Source organism: Carassius carassius, chromosome 31, assembly GCF_963082965.1.
Source record: "Carassius carassius chromosome 31, fCarCar2.1, whole genome shotgun sequence".
NCBI lineage: Eukaryota > Metazoa > Chordata > Actinopteri > Cypriniformes > Cyprinidae > Carassius > Carassius carassius.
Genome location: NC_081785.1, coordinates 7,937,816 through 7,957,714, shown reverse-complemented (window position 1 = coordinate 7,957,714; position 19,899 = coordinate 7,937,816). Strand labels below are relative to the sequence as shown.

Here is a 19,899-nt window from a genome sequence, read left to right as displayed (position 1 = left end):
CAAATTAAAAAGAACAAAACAAGGATTTGTAAAGAAAAACGTTGGAGGATTTTGAAATAAGCCAAGAGGAGACTGGTTTTCCTTTGCTAAAGTAAGGAAACTTTGTTTCCTTTGCTCCTACATTTCCCAGAGGCGCCAGCGACGCATACGTCTTCCATCTTCCGCCTGCACATCTTCCGGTTCCCAACAGTCAGCAGAAGTGAGAAAAAAAGGCTTATTACGTTTGAAATCTGAATATTTATCTTACAAAAACGCATGGATTCACTAGAGGGGTCCTTTATTCACCCGCCAGAGCCATGTGAGGGATGTTTTATTACAGATGCATGCACTTTATTTCAACTGTTGATAACAAACACCCGCTCACCCCCACTGAAAGGCTTGGAAGAGCAAGGACAGTTTTTAATATAACTCCGACTGGATTATTCTGAAAGAAGTCACATACACCTAGGGTGCTTCAAGGGTGAGTAGAAGATGGACGAATTACAGTTTTTGGGTGAGCTAACCCTTTAAGGTAAAGATTTAAACCATTAAGAATCTCAGTTTATTTTGTGCACATTGTGTCTTATCATCAACAGTAAAGCCCAAACTCTTTATTGGCTTGATCAAAGTAAAAATATAGTTTATCCCCAACTGACAGCCTGTCCTTAGTCAAAATATAGCAACCCCCCCCCCCCCCTCCTCTTCTTCTTCCTCTAATTTCCTGTCGATGAGGTCCACAGTCACCCAGCATCCTTTCATGTCTTCTTCTGTCCTTCATTTGCACTGATATTTACAACAGCTGGGTAGGTAATACAAGATGGTGAAGATAGATGGTGGTCAGACCGCTTCCACTGTTCTCAAGTATCAAGACTAATAGAGTGCAACAGTGCCCTCCCAATATTTCAGCAGCCTTGGTTCCGAAAGCATTTCTTACATTCATTTTTCATACAGGGATTTTTTTTTTTTACATTTTTGTTAAAGACTTAAACCAACTAGCTAAGAAGTGAATCATGACATTAAACATAGACACACAATCAAAAAAACATTTGAAAAAGGCAAAGCTACAAGACTTCTGGAACCCTGACTGTTGCACTCTACAGAGAAACAGCATTGCTGAGGTAAAGCAGGAGATCGCTGGAATACAGACGCTCCATGTTTTGTTAAAGAAAAGCTTTCAAGAGGTCAAAGGTCAAACACTGTTCACTTAAAACACATGAATGTTATTTACTGTTTCAGTCTTGTATGTAATTGAACTCTCAGCTTAATTATATTTGTCAAAAAAAGAAGAAAAATCCAGCTTGTGTTCCATCGCTGCTCTGCAGCTATTAAGCATTCCTGGGTAGCAAACTTGGTACAGTCCAGACATAATGAAGGTGGTCAGTCTTCTGATTAGCTGTTGTCTTTGGCACATTTCACACATTAATTGTTGGATGGCCCCAGTTTTTCCAAAAGGAACACTATAAAGCATTGTTTCATATATGTTCCTTCTCAGTATGCAGCATTGACGTTAACAGACACACATTTGCACTGCTTGATCCGCTGCACTTTTCGTTGCCGGTACGGTGGCTGTAGCCCAGGACAGTGAAGTCGTACAGTGACTGTGGTTATCCGGCTTGGCCGGCAGAACGCACAAGACTGGAATGGAGTGTTGTGGTCTGGCATGGAGGATGATTTTCGACTTCGATGTGAAGTTTGAGATGTCAGGTGGCGTGGGATGTAGAAGGAGTTACACTGGCCGTAGCAGAACCTGTTGATGACTGTTCGACTCAGGCAGCCCTCCAGACTCACCGTTTGACGTAATGGCTGTGTTTTGCACCAGTCGCTCTTCAGGTACTTCCTCTCGGTGACCACAAGGGCCTCGCGACTCGACGACAACATGTCGTGTTTGCCTTTCTGTCGTCGTGCAGATGTATGCTGGGGCAATGATGCTAGTGTGTGGGTTGGTGATGATAAATCATTGCCTTTTAGCTTGTAAGGGGAGGGGATAGAACCTTGGGGGCGTGGCCTCTTGGATTCTGTGGATACAAAAAGGGTCCATGCCAAAATGGCAGGTAATGCCAGCTTCCAGAACATCCTGAGAAAAGATTCAAAATAGGGAGAAACTTTAATACTTCTGTTAGGGATTTGAATCTATACATTGTCAAGTGAATAGTTTGTCATCATACTGAACTATGTCCAATTTGTAAACTTTGCATTTTATCCACTAAACCAGCATTTATTCAGACAAAAAGAAATCAGGCAAGACTGATTGATTTGCATGATTTTCATTCACTTGCCACATGAAACAGATGAAAAATTAGTAGCTACATATTTTTTTACTATTAAAAAAAACTAAAACTAAATGAGTCATAAGATTTGTTCACTCTTTCTGGAATCATAGTACACTGTTCACACTGTATGTTTTTGATTCACTAAAATGACCCCACTCATAAGATTAATTGGACTGGAATAACCTCTCTGGCACTGATAAGCCTCATGAGCAGCGTACAGACATGTATCGCCATTGGGTGTTGGGCATCCCAAGTTTGAGTCATGGCTCGTGGACGTTTCTAAGTCCCGTCCCCTACTTTCTCTTTCATTTCTCTTACTGTCCTATCCAAATAAAGGCACAAAATTCCCCCAAACTGTTTACAGATGGTCATTTGTAAAACATGGAAACAGTCTTGTACTCATTACTTGTAATTTACCCTTGAAAACTTGATGGTATCAGATATTACAAGTTATTCCAAAGTACAGCAAATGATTATTATGATGTTTTAGGTACCTATAACACAGTTTATCATGACATAGGCCTATCTATACAACAATGGTGATAACGTGGAATTTGAGGTTGAATAGAACTGCGACTGCAGTTTTACAGCAGTTTGTCTTTTCCTAAAAGGCAGAAGTTCTTATGTAATGCTGATAAGGTTAAACCCTGTCTTTGGTCTGAACTCTCAATCTTGTTTATCATGGCGCCCTCTGTCAGTTTTGCTTTAGATAACCTCTGACATTTCTGATTTTCTACAACCACTGGCATTGTCTGTTTCATTCATGTTCTCTCTCCTCTCATGGCCAACAGCCTCTTTCATCTTGCCTGCTAGGTAGACTGGGAATAAAGCACAGTTGTATTTCATGTATTTAAAAGACATGGACTTTTAATAGAATTGTTTTTATGTTCCTGCGGCATTTTTAAAGGATATGGATGTTTTTCATGACAGACCAACCAGATGAGCTCACAGAAAGCCTGGAGCTAAACAACACCAGAAAGTTACACAAAGAACTATTAAAATCTTTTTCACATAATAAAAAAAGAAAAAGTTGAGCAACATTCAAGTCAACAAAACATTACATTTTCATTAAAATGTAGTAACCACATGAACACAAATAAAAAACCCGATCAGTAAGGTTTATGTTTAAACATTTATTTATTTTCGAAAAGAGGTACCTTTTGATTTATTTAAATTTATAATTTACTCACTTTCACGTCATTCCAAATCGGTATGACTTTCTGGACTAAAACTTTTAAGCTTGAAAAATTATTCAAAGCTCACATACAAAGTCTTCTGAAGCCACGGACGGAGATGGCTTTGTGTGAGAATCAGATTAAACTTTAAGGTGTTTTTCACTGAAAATCATTGTATATCCATAAGAGTTCAAGAGTTTTGATTCATGAACAAATTGTTCCTGAATCAAATCTTTTTAGTAAATCGTTAATATGGTCTGCAAAACCCATCTGAATGTTTCATTCACAAACGAAACTGATAATAATATTATTATAGCAGCTCACTGGAGTTAGATTTATTTATTTATTTTTTATTTCAATATAAATCCATTTCTCACATTAAGCTATTGTATGACTTCAGAAGACATCAAATACAGTATAACTCACAAGTCATACAGAACCATTTTATGATACTTTATGGTGGTTTAGCTCCTTTTTGAAGCTTCAAAGCTTTAACCCAGATTCTTTGTGGAAACTGAATGGAAAAATGCAACCAGTACAGTCTTCAGATTCTTCAATTCTTTTTTGAAACACCACAGAGAACAAAAAAAAAACTAATTATTTACATATAGAGGTTAACTGTCCCTTTAAACTCTAAATCTGGGATATTGTGGAGAATCGGCTACTTCTGAGGCTACAGCTAACTGTGACTCACACGGTGGCAGAAGGGAATGGATTAATCATCCGTATCTCCCTCCGTCAGTGTCGCCGGCAGCCATTAATGCTGTTTACTTTTACACCAGTCCCAAAATGCTCATGCAAATAAACAGGGCTGCCCATCAAAAGGCAACACAAACTGAAGCCATGAGGTTATGAGGAAGTGGCCTTTATGTCTCGGGTGAGGCAGGGTTAAATAATGAGGGCTTTGCTTATGCCGCTGGTGAGATATGTAGGGGACAAGTAAACAGTGGGGAGAGCACCATGTGAACATTATTAGATTAGGATGTGGAAAGTTTAGCAGTTTTGGGTTTCTCTCATTTAGATGACCACAGGCTGACTAAGGCTTGGTTTACTGGTAGCTCAAGATTATGTGTGAAAAAAACTGTGAATGCCAGGATATGACAGTGACTCAGATAACTCTGTGACATACCCACACAAACACACCACCAAGCTCACTTTGCTATACCTGAAACATAATTTCATGGATGTGAAAGTGAATCACACACACAAACACACACACACACACACACACACACACACACACACAAAGAGAGAGAGAGAGAGAGAGCGCGAGACAGAGTGGCTATAAATCTCCCCTGAGAAAAATTGTGGTTTGGAGATAATGACAGTGTCTAGTTGGAACATATGCAAGAAAATAAACACAAACCTTCTATCTCTCTCCCATCAGTCTGTGTAAGTGAGAAAGTCAGAGACAGATCATACACACTGTTAGAAATAGCGTGTATTCACAGCATAAACTTGACTGCAGTTACTGTACTTTCACTGCCGTTTTTATACTTGTGTTTATTATTTGAACTGTATACTGTGACTTCACAGTGATGTAGCAGAATTGTGCTTGTAGCTCGTGTTTATTTATATGTAATATAAATAAATACCTTTACTTGTTGATTCATTATACCAAAAACATCAACTAACATTAATAAATTGTACTTTTCAGTAAAGTGTTTATGGTTTACATCTTATAGTACAATTTTACCATTCATCTCAATCGTTTATCAAATTTGATATTTTAGCAGATGAACTATAGACTTAAGAGTCAGTCACATCAATAAGCACAAAGAAAATTAATTAATAGTTAATAGGGTCCTAGAAAAAATATAATAAACAATACTGTGCTATAATAAATTTTTGCAGTATTCTGTAACAGAAAATGTCCTAACCATTCATATGTCCATTCCCCAAATCCTCTGTAGGGTCACAAGAGAGCTGAAGCGGGGAGAACATGCAAACTCCACACAGAATGGCCTCCTGGCTCAGATGGAACTCAAATTTGGGACCTTCTCAAAGGGTCAGTTCACCAAAAAAAGGAAAATTAGCCTGTGTTAAAGCATCCTTGGTGTATGTGACTTTCTTCTTTCAGAATAATCCAATCGGAGCTATATAAAAAAATTGACCTGGCCCCTACAAGCACAAAATGTGGATTTGTAAAGAAAAATATTGGAGGATTCATTATAGGCCAAGAGGAGTAAAGAAACATTGTTCTCCTACATTTCTCAGAGGCACGTGCACGACACATACATCCTACGTCATTCGCCTGAACATCTTCCGTGTACCACAGTCAGTGGAAGAGAGATGATAAGTGTTTATAACGTTTGAAATATGGATATTTATCTTACAAAAAAGAATGGCTTCGTTACAGGAGGCCTTTATTCACCTCCCAGAGCTGTGTGAGAGATGTTTTATAACAGATACACACACTTTATTTCACGTCTTCTGAATTGTTGACAACCAACACCCAGTTACCCCCATTGAAAGGCTTGGAGTGGCCAGGACAGTTTTTTATACAACTCAGATTGGATTCATCTAAAAGGGGAAAGTCAAGATGCTTTGAGGGTGAGTAAAACAAAGGCTAATTTTCATTTTTGGGTGAATTAACCCTTTAAGCTCCTTTCTAAGTTCCGGGATGATTTGTGTTTTACCCTTTTATATATATTTTTATATATATTTTTAAATATATTTTACATCAAAGTTTTGTTTCAAATCCTGTTCCCACAGAGCACAGCTGCTAAAAACTGTTAAAGCCAACTGACTGATGTAAGAGAATCAGTGTAGCAATAAAAAACAACTAAACCACGAGTACCAGCATCTCTCATTGAGCAAAAGCCAGCATGCACAGCCAGTGATACCAGCATTTGACCTACTACTTACAAAACCCACAGCGAGCCTTCCCTCACACTTCCACAAACCCAAAACAACAGTCACACGAAGCCACATGTCAAACCCTGAAGCTCTCTCTCTATCTCACACCCATACATTTATTAAAACACACAAACATCATTGCAAGCTGGCGCCACAAAATTATGAATTTGACAGGAGTTATCATCACAGCAATTATGTAACTCCCTCTGCCACAAGACAATCTCTTTAAAGAATACGTATCCAACATTTACACACAAACACATATGAGCTGAAGTGTGTTTCCAAAAATAATGACTGCATTCAAACAAATTTCCTCAAACATGTACCCTTCTGCTATTAGTTGGTCAAATGGAACAATGTTTTGATTGCATCTAGTTGTTCACACTTCTGGAGGTATTAACCTACACTTGGCTTACTGTAGTTTTATCTGCACGTTATGCTAGGATAGAAAAAGTGTTGTAATGAAACTTGAAAAAAAAAAGTAAATTACCATTACATTTCTGATAAAAGAAAAGCTATCATGTAAAGATGACACCTTTAACAACTGGCGGTAGGCACATATCTCTCAATACTGAAAAGATTATGATTATGAGAGGTTTCGCCCACAAGTTGACAGATGCGTTCCTGAGTAAACACCAAGAAATGGCAGCAGGAATTAAACTCCATCACACAACAAGCTGTCAAATGTTGCTTTTAATATTATGTCCACTTCTAGTTGTTTTTAACTAAGAAAGAAAGAAAGAAAGAAGTGGTCATCAGCAAAGAGCCAAAATGCATTTAGGATTAGTAAGATTGTCCAAAGAGGTTTCCAAACTCCAGATGAATCTAGATTTCAGCTAGGGTACAGTATGAAGTGGTTTCATGGTGTGTTGTCACCATGTGGTATATAAGTATTTATAACAGTGAGAGTAGATGGAATATCTGTGGTTTAGGACTGTTGGGTCAAACTTGTGTTACAATACATAGCTGAGGTTTGAAGTGTGGTTGAACAGTTCAACCATATCAGTGACAAAATTCTTTGATGGCTGTCTTCACATAATGCTTTGAGCCTGACTTCCGCTCCATCAAATACACACACAACACACAGTCAAGTGGACCTTACACTCAAGTATTTCCCATTCACACCCAGTTACAACAAATGAATCCTAACCTAATCTTATTATAATAGCATAAACCTTCCATAACATAAACCCTAACCAAACCCTACCCTAATCATAATTATATCTATACTCCAGCCCTCAATAATAGGCACACACATTGCCATCATTCTCAATAGCATTGTTTTGTGAAGGAGTGGTGGGGAATTAGAAGGTCACTGGGAAACTCAAAGGCTGTCATGCTCAAATCTGCTCGGGTTAATGTGCTCTGAGGGGCAGTCACCACTTTGAACTGAGTTGTGGCTGATCCTTTTCTATGTCCTTCTTCATAATGCCAGTCATGCATTTCAGTCGCAAACACGCACGCATGAGCAGGACTGAAGCCAATACTGTCACACATCCTCACATGTTCTCTCATGCACATCCCCATCATCAAACATTCACTGTCAGACACACTCTCTCCATCCCTGCTCTTAATAGCGGTTCTTCGTGATAAATAGTTTTCATTCCATTACATTTTGATTATGAAGAATTACTTAAAAAACACAAAATAATAACTTCAGTAAATGGTCTTGAGAAGGTAATGGTTCTTAAAAGCCCCAGGGTTCTTTGGCTTGTGCTAATTAGAAGAACAAAATGGGTTTTTAATGTTCTACGAAAAACTAAACAACCATTCCAGCATAAAAAATAAAATAATCTTTATACTCTTAAAAATAAATCTTCTTCACTGGCGTCTATGGAATCCTAAACATTAATGGAACCTTTCCATTCCATAAAATGTTCTTATAATAGAAAACAGTTCTTCAAATTATTCAAATGTTCTTAACATTAAGAAAAAAAATGCAAAAATTAAAAAATTTAACTGTTCACTGAAAGGTCCTTTCGTAAACCCAGAAGTCTTATATGGCATTGGGGCCATATAAGTGTGCAGTGTGAGTGTGGGTACTAGATTCCAAATAGAACTAGTACAAGCCGTAAATAATCTTCTTTTAGAGTGTACCTGTACATCTGGAGTCCCAGGGCACGTTATATTGCTGATTCCTTAAGAGGTTACTCAGAGGTCAAAGGTCAAGCAGCAGGTCAGAGATCGGCCAAGCTTCAGAGCTCCAAATGTAGAAAAGCAGCGTGGATATCCATCAGAAGTACAGAACCTTTCTCGAAGCTCTTCTGAAGATTGTGCCGTGTGCGTCTCCACCAACCTTTCTTGTTTGAGTCCAACTCTGTAGAGGCCAAACTGAAGCAGTCACGCTTTATGGTTCACAGTTCCCCAGTTTCACTCATTTATGTGGCATCCAGCTTGCATTCTGTTTCACTGAGCTCTTCCCAGTGAGTCTTTGAATCATCTTCTATCTGATTTACTATCACATCCCAGTGGCTCTCCAAAGAGAAGTGTGTGAGTGTGAAGAGAGAAGGAGGAGAATCATCAGTTGCACACAAGTTACACAAAAATATTCATCTACACACTCTCTCTCTCTTTCTCCCTCCCTCCCTCTCTTTTGGCCTTGCACTCTCTGATACCTCCCCCAGAAGCCCACTGTTAATCAAGCAGTCCTGAAAACATATAGTCTCTCTCTCTTCTCAGTTCCTCTGTCTCTCTCGCTCCCTGATCTGCAGCACTCAAGTTTGCATCCCTGGTTTAACCCCGTCCCTCTTGACTGCTGCATTTAACATACTCACAGTTTTCAGTGAAACATCTTTGTAAATAAAGAAAATACACCAATAAACCCATGGGTTTGATCCAGATGATCATTTAACATAGATTTATATTGATTCAGTAAAAAAAAAGTGTGGGTTTGGTTTCTGGAACATTTTGGAAATCTTCGCTGTGGCTTTATTGAGGTCCCGCCTGAAGGGTTTTCTCGAGTGTCTTTCCAAATAAAAAATGGTTTTATAAACAATTTTTGACAGCACATCAAGGCAAAACAAAGCAGATGTGTTATGTGGCATAAAAAGGACGAAAGCTTTCAGAGGCTCAAATCATTAATCTTTCACTGTACAGTTTATCATTTCAAGTTGAAATTTCTGTACAGTAAATCTTCTTTTGGCTTGGGACAGGACTGACAGTTCTCCTTTTGTTTTCTTTGCTTATTCTGCCATTTGTTCTCCCATTCTGTTGTTTGTGTGGTTTTGAACTCATCTCCATTTGACCACAATAAGAATAACATCCCTCTCTTTTTCCCTTTCTTTTCCTCTGAAACGCACATGCACACAATATCTGGATAACTAGTGTGGAGAACATACAACAATACCCCAAAAGATATTTTACACACTGGTACAGACACACATATTCTGGTTGAAATTAAAAAAAAGTAAGTAAAGTACTCAAATATCATGTTAAATTCCTCACTGTATTGATAGCATCAAAGACTGTTCAGAGCTGACTGTTAGTGTTGGATGGGTTAGTCTGGACCTCAAGATTTAATGCTGTTCTCACCTAACTGACCAAATAAACACAAACAGTAACTCAAAGACTATTAAAGAAAAAGTCATTGCCCTCTAGTGGTTACAAACGCAATAGAAACCTCTATATATAATATAATATATAAACCTATATATATAAGCTTTGCATGCAAGTTAGCGCCTCCCATTCACACATAAAAAAACCTTGAAAGCATTTACAGTACAATGTTATTTTAAATTATTCTCCACAGTTTTATTTAATTTTAAAAAGTATAGGACCATCAGTTTGAGGTTTTTGACACAATTCAAAATATTTCTATATTATGTAATATAATATTTATTATAATAAATATATTTTTAAATAATAAAAGTAATAATCATTTATTATAGTACCAATGGGATGAGCATGAAGCAAAACTAAAACCAGCGTTCCTTTGCTCTACCATGGCCTGACAGCTCTGACTAGTCATTAACAGTTGTACAGGTGGCACAGCGAAAGAAAAATCAGTGCATGACATGCAAATAAAGGACTGACTTTAATACCTTTTCAAGTAGAAGTGTTTACACATGATATCAAAAATAAATGGAGGGAGCCAAAAAAAAAAAGAACCAATGAGACAGAATGCAAGACCAGTCGCTTTCAGATCAATCCCATGCGACTTCATGTGTGCGATAAGCAAACGTGTGCTAAATCCTTTATAGTGCAATAAAATCAATGCAAAAAGAGATGAAAGTTGAGTAGGAAGAGATCATCTCTGTGTCTAAAGCTTCTTGTTTTTACACAATGTACCTATGCTGCTATTTAACTGTGTTTTTAATGACTTTAAACTTTCTGGATTTGACATCATTTGATCAGTCTCCAGTTTGAGACAGCCCTGACAGACAGAAGAGGAGAGCAGAAGATCACTTTCCTCTTTTGAAAGACATTGATGCATTTCCCAAATATTAAAAGTCCATGTCTTAAAGACTGAAATTAGTAAGTAGCAAGTAGCAACTGATGTAAAAAAATCAGTCTCTTGGACATGCAAGTGATTTGGTCCGTTGTCCAGGGTATTTGGGATCTGGACCAATCAGGCGACAGAGATGAAGATGACAGCATCCTCATCCTTGGTGGATTATTTGAGGCTCAGCAAGATTGGACGACAGCAGGCAGCCTCTTCGATATCAGAGATTTTCCCTGAAACACAAGACAAATAGAGCAAAGAGAAAGACAAAAGATTTGAAATGGTATTGCGCAGTGACAACAACAAACGAACAAACATCTGTAAGCATGCTGAACAGAAAATGACTCCTTTCAGTTGGTCATTTGCACAAATCTGTTTCTGTACAAGAGAGTTACTTTAACACAGACACCACATGATAGCATACGCAAAACAAACAACTTGGATTTTGGAGGGGTTGCATTATATGGAAGGTTCACCCAAAAAAGAAAATTGTTATCATTTACTCACTGTCATGTTATTCCTAACTTTCTGGTGTGAGGAAACTGTTCACTGATTTTTTTTTATTTTATACTGTAGCTCTCAGATATTAAACAGAAAATTGGTCTGTTACACATTTGTTTCCATATTTCTTCCATATTTTGGAGTTGGTAAGAATTGGTATGTTTTTTTATGCTCACCAAGGCTGGATTTATTAAATCAAAATTACAGTAAGAACAGTAACATTGTGAAATACAATTACAATAGCCATTTACTATTTTGATATATTTTAAAATGTTATTCATTTTTGCCATGGCAAAGCTGAATAAAAAAAAAATAAAAAATTTTTTTTTTTACATTTTTGACCTCAAATGTTTGACCGGTAGAGTGCAGTATAAAAAATATTTGGAATATGTCACAAACATATGGATGAATTATGGTGCTTTGTGTTATTTTTGGAGCACAGAGCAGTTTGGACATACTGCCTAACTTCTCCATTTATGTTGAATGGAAGAAAAATTATATTCATTTTTGGGTGATCTATTCCTTCAACAGAAACATCAGATGCTTTCTTGACTACTCAGACAGGTGCAACACATACAGGTTGAGGAAGGGCAGGGTTACCTGGAAGTAATGCCTTCCTTCAAAACAAGTTCTTACTTTTCTGTGGACAAGATAGAGAAAAGTGAACAGGTACACATTTTGGCAGCTGTTGCAACAGGAGACCAAAATGCAAAGTCATGCAGAGAGTGACGAACCACAATTAAACACTCAAGTTAACTCGGTTGGATCTGTCTTGACATGATTTAACATGACATAACAAGGTTTGGGGAAGGGACATAGCACCAGACAAGCGTCTTCTGACAAGAGCTGCTGTCTGATTGGTCAGGTAAGCCATCACTGAGGGGGCGGGGCCACTACCACGTTACGAGTAAACTTTTCAAATGAGGTTCTGCGATCGTGTATGCCTCCCAGCTTTATTCAACAAGATGAAGAGTGTAAAAGGGACTACAGCATGAAGTGTATGTGTTTTTATTAAGTATAATTAATATAACCATCTAATTGTGTCAATTCAAATGAATCAGATTTAACTCTCAGATTTAAACTCCTTCATCTGATGAAAATTGAAGAAAAAAATAGCAATATTATAATCTTAACAAACTATCCCATATGATGAAAAAAAATGTTGTATTTATTTTAGTAAGTTAGTTGAGCTATTTTTCAATAAGGGCCATTAAAACAGCACTAATAACATGTTTAATACAATATAGATAAAACAAACAAAAAATACACTAACTTCTACATTCAACTATTTATTTAGCTGAAACAAAAATAAAATCTCACTTTTGTGTCTTTCATATTTCTCATCAAATACTTTTATATGAGATTAACTGAGATTGATTAAATAATTTATTTATTTAATGAAGCATTATTGAAAGATGACTTCACATACATCACCATTCAAAAGGTCAGAGTCAGCTAGATTTAATTTGAATTTTTCTAAAGAAATAAATTATTTTATTCAGCGAGAAAGGATAAAATTCATCAAAAGTGCTAGTAAAGAACTTCATAAAGTTACAAAAAAAAATGTATTTCAAATAAATGCTGTTCCTTTGAACTTTCTATTCATTAAAGTATCTGAGCTTTTTTTCGCAAAAATATTAAGCAGCACAACTGTTTTCAACACTGATAATAATAAATGTTTTTTGAGTAACAAATCAGCATACTAGAATGATTTCTGAGGGATCATGTGACACTGAAGACTAGAGTAATGGTTGCTGAAAAATCAGCTTTGCAATCACAGGAAAATATTACATTTTATAATATATATAAAAAAAGAAAACAGGTATTTTAAATTATAATGAAATCCCACAATATTACTGTTTTTAATGTACTTTGAAAAAAAAAGTGGTCTTAGTGAGAATAAGAGACAACTTAAAAAAAATATGTACACATTTTACCGACTCCAGACTTTTGAAGGATAGTGTACCTGTATGTTTACTAATCAGAGTTCAGAGTACAGAGTTCCTCTTTACTGATTATGCCTGTAAGTCAAATCACTTCAAATGTTTTACCTTTTTCTTAGCCTGCAGAAGCTCCTGGTAGGCACTGGATCTAATAAAACGGCTGTAAGAATCACTCTTCATCAGCTTATAGATGTGTTCCTGGGAGACACACATTATCAGTGCATTCACATGTTTATAAACATTTAAAATATTCATTGAATGGCATGTTTTCATAAATTTTCACTTAAAAACAATCATTAGCGTAGCTGCTAAAAATCACAGACTCCTCACCTGTGCATCCTGAAAAGCGTATCGTCCGGGGTCTTTGATGTTCTGTGTGGTTTTGTCATAGCTCTTCGAGTCAACATTGATGGCACTTGGGGCTCCGGAAGCCAAAAACTCCTCCCAGATCTCCTGGACCCGTGTTGGCACCTCACGGATCGGCCTCTTCTTTAACTCCTGCACTGCCAACCAGAATCTGAGTTTTGGATAACAAAAGAGAAAGGATTTGCAGAATACAAAGTAGTTGCTCAGTGGAGTTTATGGCTGTGTTGTAGTACTCCTCACGCACCAGCAGGGGCCATTAAAGGCCTGTTGGTGTACCTGAGGTTTTCTGAGCTGAATTCAGACTCCAGGAACTTGAGGAACTGCTCTCTACCAACGGGATCTTTCAACACCTCGTTGATTCCAAAACCCCAGCGTCTAACTCTAGTCTGACCGGGTTCCTTACTGCTCTCTCTCACACACACACACACACACACACACACACACACACACACACACACACACACACACACGCACAACAGATCATACATACAGTACACAGTTATATGTAAAGACAATAATAATATTCATTGTGTGTGTCTGAAACAGACCTGGACTCCATCTCCCAGAACGTTGTGTCATCTGATATCCAGGGGTTAGATGGATCAGGAGTGCACAGGAAGGGGTCATAGTCTGAATACTGTTGGGTATAACTCAGCAAACTACAAGAAAATAGCAAAAACAAAGTACGGAATAAAAGAGAAGGAGTAAAAGGGAGCTATTCATTAGTAAAATAGCAGACCAAAATACTGTACATTTATATACTAAAAACTCAATTTCCATTTTAAATGCAACCAAAAAATAAAGCAAAACCATTGGTGTTGGGGAATGTTATTTTGTCTGTTACTGTGTTACTCGTGATAAAAAGTAATGGTAACATTTTACAACAAGAAATACATTTATTACAATATTTATTAATCCTTGTTAACATTACCTGTTATTGCATTGTTGGTCCATGTTAGCTCAGGTCCATTAACAGATATAACTTTAGATTTTAATAATGTATTAGTACATTTTGGAATAAAAAAAAATCAAAGAAAATAATATTTAATATACAAATATGTTATGCTTATCAGTGACTTTATACAAAATGAAATACAGTGATTGTTCAATATAATCCTAGCACGGGGGAAAGATCGTTTTTTTTGTTCAATTTAATATATACAGTATGTATATATATATTTTTTTTCTTTTTCTTTTTTTTTCTTACTTTACTACTATATATTAACAAAATTGAAAAACAAGTTACATGGATATTATAGTTTGCTTTTAAGAAAACATTTAGCAATATGATTACATACAACACTCCAACACTGATGGGCATTTTATATTTTGATCTATAACTGATTGCTGCAAGTCGGTTTCATTTCAAGTGGCACCAAAATCTCAGAGAAGTTGTGGCATCCTAATAGAGCAGTTGTTCTCACAGAGGGAGTAAATTTTGACGACGAGTAATATCTATACAGACCATTAAAGAGGTCGATAAGAAAATGTTTAAGCACTGTAGAATAATGAAGACTTGTGGATCGATCACAGCACAGACAGTCTCTCTGTCTTACCTCTCTGCAACTTTGGACATTTTCAATCGATGTCGGTCTAACTGTGCTTGCCAGAACTTGATCTGAGAAGACAATAGTGGTAATAGTCAAGGAGAGTATACAGTATGTGCGTATGTGTGTGTGAAAACAGATGGCAAACACAGCCACTGATTAATTAAAATCAGAGCTGCCAAAAAAGAAATCTGGTTAGGCTGGTCAATTCTGAAGCATTTAAGAAGTTTTGAACATGTTTTTAAAGATCCCAGCTTATGCCATTTGAAAAGAAAAATAGATACTGTTTATGTAAAAAGATACTATGTTTTATAAATTCATTATTTCATCCCTTAATTTTATCTAAATTGCGGCCACGTTGTAGTAGTTTGTTCCCTCATATTAATTTAAAGCATGGGTACTTTATACAAATTAATTGGCTCATTCTAAATCCTAGTCAAAATTTAACTAAAACAAGGGAATAAATTAGTACAACATGACCATGATTGAAATAAAGCAAGGGAGCAAATGATTAAGATGTTGGAACAAACTCTTACTACTGTGGTATTTGTAATAAAATTATAGAAACAAAAACATGAATTGCTCTTGACTTTCTTTATTAGATCAATATAATAACTATATTTTCTATATACTGTATATAAACTACAGTTCTTGTAGTAGCCCCTACACATTTACAGTAAAAACTGTACTGTAACCACCATAGATTAAATAAAAATGAATTGCATTTCCTCAACATATTAGCTTTTTTATTATGACCATACAATAATATTTCTACCATAATACTATAGTTCTTACAGTATTAGTACAATAAAACCATAGTTTCCTAAGAGTTATTAAAGCAGCACTTCATGAATATGCAGCAAAAAGTTTTGATAGGATATAATAGAAAATGTTCTTCATTGGGTAATAAAATAAATTAACAAAATCAAATATTTAAAACTAAATTAAAAAGCTAATTTCATCTATTAACTATTCAAATTTTGAGTTTCCAACTTTTCAACCAAGATGAGAAATTTATGGTTATTCTGACATGATGTGAACACAAATCCCTGTTGTCTACACTGTAAAAGTTATTCTGTGGCTTAGTAAATATTACAGAAATTTTTAACTTTATTAACTTAATAAAATCTCTGAATATCGTGTACTTGATTGTTTGAGTTAAACATACCAAAATAATTGAGTAAAAATCCAACAGTTCATTTTATCTAAAATTTACAGATATATTTAAGTTGTTTTCAATAAAATTATTTAGTATTTGACTAACCAATTATTTCTTTATAATATACTTAATATATTTGTGAAATTTCTATCAAAATATTTGAGAATGTTGAATTAAACTGATCTGTTTCAAGAAACAAAAATATTACTTAATTCAAATCAATATTATTAATATATTTAACACACTCTTAAAATTTGAGTAAGTTTACTCAATTAAAACAATGCACCCCTCCCCCACCCTCTGACGTGACGACAACTCGATGGTTGGTTGAGTCAGTGAGCTCAGTGAGCGCAGGTAGTTTGAACTCTCTCCAGTCTCCAGACAACAGCTCTCTTCACAGCGTCGCAGATTTGGTGCATTTCCTCTGTGAAATTCAGGTTTGTGTATGTTTTATTTTATCTATAAAATCTTTACTGTGCTTTAAATCATATTTAATGCAAAACAACATACAGAGGCGTAATTCGACACCTAAACGAGAGTCGCGCCTGTCTTTTTGCATGATTGAAACGCTTTGCATAAACACATGACTTCATTCCTAATGATAATAAATATAATTATTATCATTTGGATGATAAAATGTCCTCAGAACTGTCACTGTTTGTTTATTGGCAGGTTATGTCAGTCACTCGCAGTATCTATCGGCTGTGAGTGAAACGCAGGACGGCGGTATGAAGTTCAAAGTTCACCCACAGAGGCGAGTCCGTCTCCGGCATGAGGACCAGCGCTGATCCGGTGGATATTGGGTTGATTTGATTACACTTGAATTAGGCTACCTGAATTTTTAAATATTTAATTTTTACTTATAAAATGTTTGTTAAATGAGTTTAAATGTAGTCAATATTGTATACAGTGTAAAATGTGCTGTATTGCTGTACTCATTGACAATAAAGGCCAATGTCATGTATACTGGTGGTTGTGTGGAGTACTATTTTACAAAGGTTTAGAGAAAATAAAAAGTTAATATTACTCATTAATAAAAACAGTTAATATTACTCATAAATATTGTTTTTAAATGTTTAAATGTTCAATTATTTCTACTCAATTTTATTTGTTAATGTACCAGATGCAGTTACTCAGATTTACTTAATTTTTTTACTTGCATTTACTCAATTCATACAGTATATTTCATTTATTTCACAGCTTTAAAATTTACTCAGTTTTTTGAGTGTAAAAATGTTTCACCAATAAAATTGAGTAAATAATAGTTAAACTTTTTACAGTGTAGCAAAGGGGTAAAAATGAGACTTCAATGACATCCGGTTATGAAACCGAACAATCAGATACTTTTGAAATTCAAATTCAAGAACTTAATTTCAAATCCTCTGCCTATACCCACACAGAACCAATCAGGTGTTACCTGTTCCTGAAGCTCTTCCTCAGTTGGTTGCTTGGCCTCAGGGGCTGGTGTGTGGGTGGGGCTATGGCTGCGAATGTCATTCTGAAGGCCGTACACAGACTGTGAAAATCATCAGAATAATTTACAACCTTATTTGCATAAATTTAAAACAGGCTCAGATATTAGAGAAGAGATTTCTGTGTGATTGCATCAGTGATTGGGGATTTCACATGGGCAGCTGTGTGATTGTTGAGGTAAGCTGCTTTTGATTGGTAAGGTGCTGGATTTTGTGAGGCTCTCTGATTGGTGGATTGATTTAAGACTGATTCAGTATTCTGATTGGCCGAGTGGTTGACTGATTCATTCAAATGCAAATGTTCAATGGTATAATGAGTGGAATAACTGCTGCAGTGATTAGCACATGGTTTAGAATGTTAAATCCTGGAGTGGTTTGATTAAATGCTGTAATTCCTGCAATGCCAGTGGGTTTTATTGCGTCACCTTTCTTGTTTTGTGAGGATTCTTCATTCTGGATGATTTCTTTATGTCCACTTCTGTTGTGTTCACACACCCTGGCTGAAACACACAAACACACACACACACACTTTATCAATATTACTGTCAAATCTCTAGATGACCTATAGGTTATGGTTGCCAGGCAAATGTGCTGCTTCGACTGTAAACCATCTGATGCAGTGTCAGCATAGGATATTTTAAAAAAGGATGTAGCTGTCGATCAAAAGGTTTCCTGCTGGTTAGACTCTATTCTGTCTCACACAGGACTCAATGCTTCTACACTCCAGTATAGGATGAATTTTAGGTCCCGGCATCAAATGTATGTTGGAGAGAGAGTGAAAACACATAGAGACATAGAGTTCTGTAATAAACCCCATTTGAACCTGCACTGGCTAAATATGGACAAGAACTGCAGCATCACGCTATTGCATGCCAGCTTGAAAGATCAAGCCAAGTTAGCATGAAATTGCTAATGAGAAGGATCAGCAAAGTGTAATTGAGGGAGAAATTGCTGCTTCCTTCAAAACAAACAGCTCAAATACACAAAAGTCATGAATACACACCAGTGACTCACCCAGACACTAAAAAACACATGGACTGGTGAAATAATACTGCAAAAATATGTTCTTTAATGACTTTTTAACATAGAAATCTAATGAAATTGCATTGACTTTCTTAATTAGATCAACTAGAAATTCTATATACTGTATATAAACTACAGGTTTTGAAATTAGCCGTAGCCTGTACATATTTAAAAACTGTAACTACCACAGATGAAATAAAAATGGATTTTCTCATTTTCTTAACATATTAGCCTTTTTAATCAATAATATTTATACCAAAATACAATAACTCTTACTGTATTAATATAATAAAGCCATGATAAATCTTCATAAAGCAGTTTCTAATGACTCCTGGGTTTTTTAAGCAGTATTTCATGAATATGCAGCAAAATGCTTCATAGGAAATATGAAAAATGTGCTTCATTGGGTAATAAAATAAATTAACAAAATTAAAATAGATAAAATATTAAATCTAGTTTTTTTAAATATTAAAATATAATATTTACAAAATATTTTGCATAACTGAATTAACTACATTAAGACGTAATTAAGACACACAGCAGACATGTTAAAAGAATAGATCAGGGAGGAATCGCTCTTTAGGAGACAACTACACATTTTCACTTATTACTTTGTAGAACATTGTCTAAGGAAATGAATGATATATGGATTTCAGAATGTGTGTTTTATCCCTATGACTAGCCAGCAATTCTTCAAGCACAAAGGTGATTCCATTAGCTCAGGGGGGCTTCAACACTGTTATGTCATTCCTCTGTGAGGGAACATCTTCAAACACTCGAGAACAACAAAGAATATTTCTGAAAAAGAAAAGAGAATAGCTGCATTGTTCTTACACAGACTCAGTTCGAGATGCATTTACTCACCACTGGTCTGTGCACGTCCCAGAAAGCTCTCTCCTGACTGTCCAGTATTTTCCTCTCAATTTTGTCTCTTTTCTTATCCACTCTGTACAGACCAAAAACCAAGCCAAAGCAATTAAAACATTTAACTTCCAAAAGAAAAGGCAAACATGCAATGTACCATGCAACTGAGCTGTGTTTTGGAACTCAGAGGCACTAAAGGGTTCTCAGAATGGCCTTGAATTACTTGGAACAACAGCAGAAATTACTTATAAGGCAAGGTCTGTGAATCCAAAAACAATTTTACTGTGCACTGTATGTCCA

At 36.0% G+C, this 19,899-nt stretch overlaps 2 protein-coding genes across 4 annotated transcripts in view; both read right to left on the bottom strand.

Annotated features, from left to right (window-relative positions):
- Positions 1-9,475, bottom strand: LOC132112031 (gremlin-2-like). The gene is made up of 2 exons (XM_059519625.1): positions 8,381-9,475; positions 1-2,053 (listed from the first exon to the last, which is right to left on the bottom strand). Exons 1-2 carry the CDS (start codon positions 8,386-8,388, stop codon positions 1,468-1,470), a joined length of 594 nt encoding a protein of 197 aa, XP_059375608.1. The 5' UTR covers positions 8,389-9,475; the 3' UTR covers positions 1-1,467.
- An 822-nt stretch (positions 9,476-10,297) lies between these two features.
- LOC132111448 (regulator of G-protein signaling 7) overlaps positions 10,298-19,899 on the bottom strand; it is a 47,983-nt gene continuing 38,381 nt past the window's right edge. For 2 of the 3 annotated variants that reach the window (XM_059518744.1, XM_059518745.1), the window contains exons 9-17: positions 19,600-19,681; positions 18,138-18,212; positions 17,658-17,756; positions 15,091-15,152; positions 14,083-14,193; positions 13,811-13,936; positions 13,499-13,685; positions 13,277-13,366; positions 10,298-10,957 (exon numbers count right to left, since the gene is read on the bottom strand). In XM_059518744.1, the coding sequence (XP_059374727.1) occupies positions 10,907-10,957; positions 13,277-13,366; positions 13,499-13,685; positions 13,811-13,936; positions 14,083-14,193; positions 15,091-15,152; positions 17,658-17,756; positions 18,138-18,212; positions 19,600-19,681 (883 nt within the window). In that variant the 3' untranslated portion in view covers positions 10,298-10,906. Of the gene's footprint in view, positions 10,958-11,825; positions 11,866-13,276; positions 13,367-13,498; positions 13,686-13,810; positions 13,937-14,082; positions 14,194-15,090; positions 15,153-17,657; positions 17,757-18,137; positions 18,213-19,599; positions 19,682-19,899 lie in introns of all 3 variants that reach the window. The other variant, XM_059518746.1, reaches the window with a different exon arrangement.